The sequence below is a fragment of the Scardinius erythrophthalmus genome (genome assembly GCF_964197995.2).
Source record: "Scardinius erythrophthalmus genome assembly, chromosome: 4".
NCBI lineage: Eukaryota > Metazoa > Chordata > Actinopteri > Cypriniformes > Leuciscidae > Scardinius > Scardinius erythrophthalmus.
Window position 1 is genome coordinate 1,560,251 of NC_138224.1, and position 10,182 is coordinate 1,570,432.

General features: G+C 41.6%; 2 protein-coding genes across 2 annotated transcripts in view; both read right to left on the minus strand.

Annotated features, from left to right (window-relative positions):
* The window catches only part of echdc3 (enoyl CoA hydratase domain containing 3), a 6,298-nt gene extending 5,843 nt beyond the window's left edge, over window positions 1-455 (minus strand). Inside the window, exon 1 of the mRNA XM_081363796.1 lies at window positions 110-455. Within this exon, the coding sequence (XP_081219922.1) occupies window positions 110-240 (131 nt within the window). The 5' untranslated portion in view covers window positions 241-455. The remainder of the gene's footprint in view (window positions 1-109) is intronic.
* The window catches only part of ripply2 (ripply transcriptional repressor 2), a 486,302-nt gene extending 476,997 nt beyond the window's left edge, over window positions 1-9,305 (minus strand). The window contains exon 1 of the mRNA XM_081364122.1: window positions 9,275-9,305. The gene's annotated coding sequence lies outside the window, so the exon portion shown is untranslated. The remainder of the gene's footprint in view (window positions 1-9,274) is intronic.
* Between the last annotated feature and the right edge of the window lie 877 nt (window positions 9,306-10,182).

Genomic DNA, 10,182 nt, shown 5'->3' on the forward strand with positions numbered 1-10,182 from the left:
TGTTTGAATACACACAAAATATGTATTATAAAGGTGACAACTTTTTTAGCATTAATAAAACAAATAATATCGAGCGATGCGGGTCAGAGGTCACGCAAGAAGTTCGCACCTGATTCCATCCTGCTGTTTTCTCAAGGTCAGAGAGGAAGAATCAGCGCTCATCTTCCTCATCCAGATCCTCCAAACCTCCCCGCTGGACTTCACAAGGTTTGACGCTTTGTAAAACCCGCTTACAATCATATTTAATCACTGCAGAGAAAGTAAATAAGCACGGGGTAGTGAAGACAGTGACAACACCGGAAGTGCATTTCAGCGGTTCTCCAAAATAAAGGTGTTCAAACATTGAACATTTGCAAGCAAATACATCGCAGTTTAAAGTGCATATTTTGTTCCATTCAACACAAAAGAACTTCAAATAACATTAAAATGTTCTCGCTGCATAATGTATGTGTTGTGACCGTGCGGCGTTTCGCGCGCTTATATTTATTCTGTTATTAAAGTGTCTGAATCAACGAGGCTTTTAATATAAATCTATTTAAATTGTGTTCACTAATGGAATGTAGCTGCGTTTGTTATAAATGATTTACCCGTGCACCATGCGCCTTAATAACCAAAAAAAAAAAATCAAATTTAAAACTTAAATCAAATTTAAAAAATAATTTCATTCACCACAGGAGGGCGTTCGATCAACACATTGGACTTTTTAAAATTATATTACTTATTTGTTTATTTTAACAAATTGGGAGGCTGTACAATACACAGAGAATGATTCAATCCATTTTTCATAATTTTCCCTTAGTTTACCCATCCAACAATATATTTAGTCTTAAAACGCCAGATGTTTTCAATTATTTATCAAATGATTTTAATCAATAAAAATAATTTAATAAAGGCCCGGTTTCACAGACAGGGCTTAGACTAAGCCAGGATTAGACCATAGATCAATTAGGACATTTAAGTATTTTTTATAAACATGCTTAGAAAAAAAACATTACCGATGTGCATCTTAAAACTAAAAAGGCACTGATATATTTTTAAGATCAGTCAGTGCAAGTTTATTTCAGTGGAAACAGCTCAGACTTACATCTTAGTCTAGGACTAGTCTTAAGCCCTGTCTGTGAAACCAGTGGAAAATGTTTTAACAGCAATGAAATAATTAACAGCAGTGTAATTCACATAATTCACCACAGGAGGGCGTTCAGACGCGAATCTTTAAATGTATATATATATATTTTTTTATTTTTTTTATTGCACAATAAGTCATGTACAAACAACATGGCAACAAAAATATATAATTACATAATGACAGTAGAATCAGGTGCAAAAGTGCAAGTAGACGGTCAATCGTTTCCCGAATCCCGCAGCAAGAATTTTAATTTTAATTTTTTTGTATCTTTCAGGCGATAGTATAGTAGCCAACTAGGTGAATGTTGAGTACACCAAAGTTTTATTGCAGAAATGTGAAGTATGGGTCCCCAATATACAGAAACTACTGGATGCTAATTTGCATATGTTGAGCAATTTGCCTAATTAGCATTATTAGCATGGCTAATTTGTATTTGTATGGCTAATTTCTACAATATATGAGTGGTTTTAGAGGATGCTGATATCATTTTTGCAATTTTCAGATTTCAAAGAGGTAATTTTATAACATATTTTGATTTGTTTAGGCAAATTCTGATTACTTTCAGTTATAATTTTAGTTTTTTTTATGGTATACAAAATAATCTTACATTTCTGAATCATAAGTGCTCTTGTGAATATTGATGCATTGTTTTCAGGGTGTGGTGAGGTTGAATCCCCTCCTGACACTTTTGAAGATTCGAAATTGCTTTTTGGAGAAACGATGAATCTTTGTTAGGCTGAATGTTATGCATTTCTGGAGGGAAAAGCAATGCGGGTATATTACATAACTTGGATCCTGCAACTGTACGATACATATTAATGGGGTAGCTCTTTAAGACACCCAATGAGATGACATGACCTAAGCCCATCACCATGTGTGATCAACGAACTATGTACAAATATTCACTGTATACATGCCATTCAAGACAGGCCATGCAAGTCGCTAGGCCAACGCCCGAATGGCAGAAGGGCTGTCAGGCTGTCAGACCCAGTTAAAAATCGCCAGATGCAAGAGTTAAAACTGAGTCTGGGCAACCCGGGTCAGCCCGCCAGACCAAAGGCTAACCAAGAGGACCTCACTTCCGCACAGGGCCGGAGTGGGGCCACTTTTCAGCCCGGGAGTTTCAGGCTCAAGACCGGCCCACTTTTTCCATGGTGGAATTCCAAATTAGCACTTTTTCCAAATTGGATAAATGAAGCAACAGTTCAGCTCTTACTATTGTGTATGTCAAAACTCTTTGGGGAAAAACTTGTGACTTTGAGTGTGTGTGTGAAAATAACATCGTTTTGGGAAATGAAACTAGACAGTCTGTTAGAATCTTGTGATTAACGAATGAAGTCATCATTAAGATTCGAGTTTGCTTGTGCCAGTGACAGAGGGAAAGGGTTGGGGCTTTTGAACCAATTGAACCAATCATATTGAAGGTGACATGTAAGTCTTATTTGTTTTCTCGATTCTATAAAAATGTGTGTTTTTCGGGGGGATTCTCAATGGAATTTGTCTGAGATCCTCCGGCCTTGCTTCTTGGGAGAGATTCCCTGAGAACTGCCCGGGAAGATCTCCTGGCCGTGATTAAAGCATTTAAAGGACATTTGCAGGTCTGTTTGTCAATTTATTCCTGCGCAGGAAGCTAGTTTAGGTAGTAAGTTAGTTTTTAGGGGAACAAGTTAATACTGAGTTTAGGGAAAAATCTACCCAAGTGGGGACGTCGATTTGGAGACGAGACCCAGGTAGTTAGACTAGGTGAGATATCCAAGTGAGGACGTCGCCAGGAGACGAGACCCAGGTACAGAGTTGGGTGTCCATTTGGAGACACCCCAGATAGTAAGGTTTAGGAAAAAATCTACCACACACGCCTCTCTGGAACAACGTCACACTAACCCTTCATTTCACTCGCTCTGCAAGTAGTCTGGTGTGATCTAATGTGAAAGACCAAACCAGCCCTGAGTTAGACACAGTCTCTGTGATCGAAGAACATTGTTTGATCCAACTTTTTTTTCCATTGTCTTTACACTACAAACAAGATAAAGTGATTACAAAGCACCTTTATTATCTGAAACTCAGTGGTGTAATGGGTAAACGAGTGCCTTTGAATCACAACACTGGAACAGAGACCTGTGATCAAATCCCACAGACACAATGAACATCTTTTCCTCAACCTAAGTTAAGATCAAATCTAAATTACCTTAAAAACATCATCAGTGCATCTGTGGCTCAGCGGATAGTTGTCTCCCTTTCAAACCAGAAAGTTCTGGTTCAAGCTCAACATTTGCTGAAGTTCTTCATCATTTAACACAAAGCTCTGGATCAAACCTGTTGAAAACGCTCCTCATCTCTGCAGTCTCAGTGGCTCAGGAGAGAAAGCGTTGTGTTTTAATCACAGTGTCCTGAGTTCAAATCCCACTATTGCTGACTTTCAATCTTTCCTATTTAGACAAGGATTTGGATCCTATTTAATTCAAATCTCACTTTAACTGCTTTATTGGAAACTCTCAGGATAATAGTGAAATAGAAGTTACAAACATATCAGGAGAACTGATTTAAACATGTCATCTTTGGTGGTTAAGTGGTAGCAGTACCGTCACTGAAGCGAAAGGTTGCCGGTTCTATTCCAGCTTGTTGTTGCGGTTTTATACTCTGTTGTGATTTCAGACTCCGTTTCGAAAGATAAATGTCCCAGGAGAAACGGCCGAGCCGTGCAGGCGCTGGTGGCGCAGTGGCGGAATCATGGTATCACCTTCCTAAGGTCCTTGGTTCAAGTCCGGGTCAGGCGTCTGCACACCCAGAAAACCAAAGGGGGGGGTAGTGTGTGTGTGTCCCCCCCCCGAGGTTTCGGAGTGCCTGTCGCTGCGGTTATGATGCTTTGCGCTTATTTTTTGCTACGTTTAATAATATAACAAATAAACTTATTTAAAACCAATTTTTTTTTTTTTTTTTTTTTTTTTTTGGACTTGGACTTTTTTTCCTTTTCTTTCTTCATGGACTTTTTTTTCTTTTCTTCTTTTTTTCCTTTTCTTCTTTTTTTGGACTTCTTTTTTTCGGACTTCTTTTTTTCTTTCTTCATGGACTTTTTTTTCCTTTTTAGAAATTTAGTTGTTAAAAGTAACTGTTACTTTTTTAAAAGTTACTTAGTTAAAAAGTTACTTTTAACAACTTTTAAAAGTAATAGTTACTAGTACTAGTTACTAGTAACTTTTAAAAGTAACTAAGTAACAGTTACTTTTGACTAATTTTAAAAGTAATAGTTACTAGTTACTAATCACTAATAGTTACTAGTTACTTTTAAAAGTTACTTAGTAATAGTTACTTTTAAAAGTTGTCAAAAGTAACTGTTACTTAGTTACTTTTAAAATTTACTTAGTAATACTTACTTTTAAAAGATGTTAAAAGTAACTATTACTTTTAAAAGTAACTAAGTAACAGTTACTTTTGGCAACTAAATTTCTAAAACAAAAGTGAAAAAAGTCCATGAAGAAAGAAAAGTCCAAAGTCCAGTCCAAAAAAAAAAGCCCATGAAGAGAGAGAAGAAAAGTCCAAGAAAGAAAAGTCCAAAGTCCAGTCCAAAAAAAAAAAAAAAAAAGGTTTTAAATAAGTTTATTTATTATATTATTAAACGTAGCAAAAAATAAGCGCAAAGCATCATAACCGCAGCGACAGGCACTCCGAAACCTCGGGGGGGGGACACACACACACTACCCCCCCCTTTGGTTTTCTGGGTGTGCAGACGCCTGACCCGGGCTTGAACCAAGGACCTTGGGAAGGTGATACCATGATTCCGCCACTGTGCCACCAGCGCCTGCACGGCTCGGCCGGTTCTCCTGGTACATTTATCTTTCGAATCGGAGTCTGAAATCACAACACAGTATAAAACCGCAACAACAAGCTGGAATAGAACCGGCAACCTTTTGCTTTAGCAACATTTCTGCTACCACTGAACCACCGAAGACAACACAGCTTTGACAGTTCTCCTGGCGCACTTATCTTTCGAGATAAAATCTAGGAATCTTAACAGTGAACAGTGAATCTAAAAATCGGAATCTTGACAGTGTTTTAGGAGATCAAATATGGAGTGATTAGTCACATGACAATTGGGACTCTGGTGGTGATTGGCTCAAAACAATGTTCTGAACCCATGTGACAATGAAGGAAAGATGGCAGAAGGAAAGATGGCAGAATCCAGGCCATGCGCTTCTGAATAATGATTACCTCTGTGATTGAGGCTTGGGTTCAAATCACACAGCTGAAAGCTTTAAGTGGTTTATTTATAAATCACAGGTCACACACAAGTAAATAGTGAAATAGAAGTTCCTTCACATGTCTCAGCAAGAGATCTGTGGCTCACAGGTAAGAGCCTCACGGTTCAGAGGATGCTGGGTCTCTGCGATAGGAGTGTGTGTGAGCGGTGTGCACCCAAAGGAGGGGGATACCAGTGCGGTCTCCCCCTGGAGCTTCCGGCACAGTCTCCAGCAGCGGTTATGCTTTTGGACAACAGGGAACAAAAAAAAAAAGTTAATTGTAAATAAAAAATGTCCCTTCCCCACCTGTTAAGGTTCCCATCATTTGATTTTCAAAAAGAAAGTGATGGGAACCTACATGTTTAGCACAGTAAAACACACAATCACACATCATATACATTACCTGTCCATGAGCAGAAGTCCATCATTACAGTCAATGTCTGTCACACGACTCTGTTGACCGGTTTACGCTCCACAACACATCACCGATTCTGTAGAGTCACGGCATAATCAAACACATCATTACACACTGTATATCTTATAAATTCAGAATGAATGGGAGTCTATGGGGCTATACGGCTAAATTTGTCTCTTTCACCCGATTGCCGTTGAGAAATCTCAGATTTGATTGTAGGTTTTGCAAGTTCAACATGGGTTATAGGTCGAAAGTTGAATGAACGAGTACTTATGTCCTTTCGATTTCTTACAGGTTGAGTTGTTGTTGCCCATAACACGCTAGCATTCTGCTAATGAACGCTGATTGGTCAGTGAAGGACTGATTACGACCAGAGATACTGCTTGATGGCATCGTGGCATCCGAAGCGGGACCAGAAACAAAACAAAAACTCTTCTAGCACGTGTGTTTACCTGTGTCAGCTGTGTTGTGTGTTTGCCTGTGTCAGCTGTGTTGTGTGTTTGTCTGTGTCAGCTGTGTTGTGTTTACCAGTGTCAGCTGTGTTGTGTTTACCTGTGTCGCCTGTGTTGTGTGTTTGCCTGTGTCGGCTGTGTTGTGTGTTTGCCTGTGTCGGCTGTGTTGTGTGTTTGCCTGTGTCAGCTGTGTTGTGTGTTTGCCTGTGTCGGCTGTGTTGTGTGTTTACCTGTGTCAGCTGTGTTGTGTGTTTACCTGTGTCGGCTGTGTTGTGTGTTTGCCTGTGTCAGCTGTGTTGTGTGTTTACCTGTGTCGGCTGTGTTGTGTGTTTGCCTGTGTCAGCTGTGTTGTGTGTTTACCTGTGTCGGCTGTGTTGTGTGTTTGCCTGTGTCAGCTGTGTTGTGTGTTTGCCTGTGTCGGCTGTGTTGTGTGTTTACCAGTGTCAGCTGTGTTGTGTGTTTGTCTGTGTCAGCTGTGTTGTGTTTACCAGTGTCAGCTGTGTTGTATGTTTGTCTGTGTCAGCTGTGTTGTGTTTGCCTGTGTCAGCTGTGTTGTGTGTTTACCTGTGTCAGCTGTGTTGTGTGTTTGCCTGTGTCAGCTGTGTTGTGTGTTTGTCTGTGTCAGCTTTGTTGTGTGTTTGCCTGTGTCAGCTGTGTTGTGTGTTTGCCTGTGTCAGCTGTGTTGTGTGTTTACCTGTGTCAGCTGTGTTGTGTGTTTGCCTGTGTCAGCTGTGTTGTGTGTTTGCCTGTGTCAGCTGTGTTGTGTGTTTACCTGTGTCAGCTGTGTTGTGTGTTTGCCTGTGTCAGCTGTGTTGTGTGTTTGTCTGTGTCAGCTTTGTTGTGTGTTTGCCTGTGTCAGCTGTGTTGTGTGTTTACCTGTGTCAGCTGTGTTGTGTGTTTGCCTGTGTCAGCTGTGTTGTGTGTTTGTCTGTGTCAGCTTTGTTGTGTGTTTACCAGTGTCAGCTGTGTTGTGTGTTTGTCTGTGTCAGCTGTGTTGTGTTTACCAGTGTCAGTTGTGTTGTATGTTTGTCTGTGTCAGCTGTGTTGTGTTTGCCTGTGTCAGCTGTGTTGTGTGTTTACCTGTGTCAGCTGTGTTGTGTGTTTGCCTGTGTCAGCTGTGTTGTGTGTTTGTCTGTGTCAGCTTTGTTGTGTGTTTGCCTGTGTCAGCTGTGTTGTGTGTTTGCCTGTGTCAGCTGTGTTGTGTGTTTGTCTGTGTCAGCTGTGTTGTGTTTGCCTGTGTCAGCTGTGTTGTGTTTACCTGTGTCAGCTGTGTTGTGTGTTTGCCTGTGTCAGCTGTGTTGTGTGTTTGTCTGTGTCAGCTTTGTTGTGTGTTTGCCTGTGTCAGCTGTGTTGTGTGTTTGCCTGTGTCAGCTGTGTTGTGTGTTTGTCTGTGTCAGCTGTGTTGTATGTTTGTCTGTGTCAGCTGTGTTGTGTGTTTGCCTGTGTCAGCTGTGTCGTGTTTACCTGTGTCAGCTGTGTTGTGTGTTTGCCTGTGTCAGCTGTGTTGTGTGTTTGCCTGTGTCAGCTGTGTTGTATGTTTGTCTGTGTCAGCTGTGTTGTGTGTTTACCTGTGTCAGCTGTGTTGTGTGTTTGCCTGTGTCAGCTGTGTTGTGTGTTTGTCTGTGTCAGCTTTGTTGTGTGTTTGTCTGTGTCAGCTGTGTTGTGTGTTTGCCTGTGTCAGCTGTGTTGTGTGTTTGCCTGTGTCAGCTTTGTTGTGTGTTTGTCTGTGTCAGCTGTGTTGTGTGTTTGCCTGTGTCAGCTGTGTTGTGTGTTTGCCTGTGTCAGCTGTGTTGTGTGTTTACCTGTGTCAGCTTTGTTGTGTGTTTACCTGTGTCAGCTGTGTTGTGTGTTTGCCTGTGTCAGCTGTGTTGTGTGTTTGCCTGTGTCAGCTGTGTTGTGTGTTTGCCTGTGTCAGCTGTGTTGTGTGTTTGCCTGTGTCAGCTGTGTTGTGTGTTTGCCTGTGTCAGCTGTGTTGTGTGTTTACCTGTGTCAGCTGTGTTGTGTGTTTGCCTGTGTCAGCTGTGTTGTGTGTTTACCTGTGTCGGCTGTGTTGTGTGTTTGCCTGTGTCAGCTGTGTTGTGTGTTTACCTGTGTCGGCTGTGTTGTGTGTTTACCTGTGTCAGCTGTGTTGTGTGTTTGCCTGTGTCAGCTGTGTTGTGTGTTTGCCTGTGTCAGCTGTGTTGTGTGTTTGCCTGTGTCAGCTGTGTTGTATGTTTGCCTGTGTCAGCTGTGTTGTATGTTTGTCTGTGTCAGCTGTGTTGTGTGTTTACCTGTGTCAGCTGTGTTGTGTGTTTGCCTGTGTCAGCTGTGTTGTGTGTTTGCCTGTGTCAGCTGTGTTGTGTGTTTGCCTGTGTCAGCTGTGTTGTGTGTTTACCTGTGTCAGCTTTGTTGTGTGTTTACCTGTGTCAGCTGTGTTGTGTGTTTGCCTGTGTCAGCTGTGTTGTGTGTTTGCCTGTGTCAGCTGTGTTGTGTGTTTGCCTGTGTCAGCTGTGTTGTGTGTTTGCCTGTGTCAGCTGTGTTGTGTGTTTGCCTGTGTCAGCTGTGTTGTGTGTTTACCTGTGTCAGCTGTGTTGTGTGTTTGCCTGTGTCAGCTGTGTTGTGTGTTTACCTGTGTCGGCTGTGTTGTGTGTTTGCCTGTGTCAGCTGTGTTGTGTGTTTACCTGTGTCGGCTGTGTTGTGTGTTTGCCTGTGTCAGCTGTGTTGTGTGTTTGCCTGTGTCGGCTGTGTTGTGTGTTTACCTGTGTCAGCTGTGTTGTGTGTTTGTCTGTGTCAGCTGTGTTGTGTTTACCAGTGTCAGCTGTGTTGTATGTTTGTCTGTGTCAGCTGTGTTGTGTTTGCCTGTGTCAGCTGTGTTGTGTGTTTACCTGTGTCAGCTGTGTTGTGTGTTTGCCTGTGTCAGCTGTGTTGTGTGTTTGTCTGTGTCAGCTTTGTTGTGTGTTTGCCTGTGTCAGCTGTGTTGTGTGTTTGCCTGTGTCAGCTGTGTTGTGTGTTTGCCTGTGTCAGCTGTGTTGTGTGTTTGCCTGTGTCGGCTGTGTTGTGTGTTTACCTGTGTCAGCTGTGTTGTCGATGCCTCGAGAGAAAAGAAAGTGCAGAGCTGAAAGCACCAAAGCGACTGAAGGATTGCCGTAAAGCAGTATCTCTGGTCGTACGATGTGTATGACATCATTGACATTTTAAAAGACTTTTTAAAATAAGTGACTCTAAAAAACCTAACACCCAGCAATGTGTAATTTCATTGCATTTCCTTTCGAATACAACATTCAAATTACTAGACAAAAAATGATATCCTGAGAAAAGTGGATTTTGAGGGGTATAGCGCCATAGACCTCCATTCATTCTGCACTCGTCCTGTGAGCGCCCTCATGTGGAGCCAGAGTGGAACTGCAACCAGTTCAGAAGCCGGAAGTTTACTGAGAGTGGAACTTCTCCCCTTATTAGACATTCTCTGGTAGAACTAAAACTCACTCCTCATTCAAAGAATGCCAGACCTACAAACATCAGAGCAAGATTACAGAAATAATACGCAATGAAAACCAAGAGCAAAGTGTCTAGTCACTGCTCTTGACTTCATTGTTTCATGCCTGTAGTATTTGGACATTTTGAATAAAAATACCATTTTAGAGGCTGTTTTACTCTCATCTCCCAGTCACAACAGGAAGTAGAAAAGCATGAAGCAACAGGAGAACATCAGAGCTTCACACAACTCCTGGTGACTCTCACATCAGTCCAGAAAACACTGCAATATCAACTGAGTCCTTCTACACCTTATAGTGTGACTATCAGAGGGTGATTCATCCACAGACCAAAAAGGTAATGCTACAACTAACGATTGATTTGATATGTAGTTCGTGCAAGTCATTTGACAAGAGAAATTGACTTTAAGTGGAAAGTTACTTACAGGTGAGTCTCGTGACACTCGTTGTGTCGGTTTTATCTGCAGTTGAGCTGGAATAT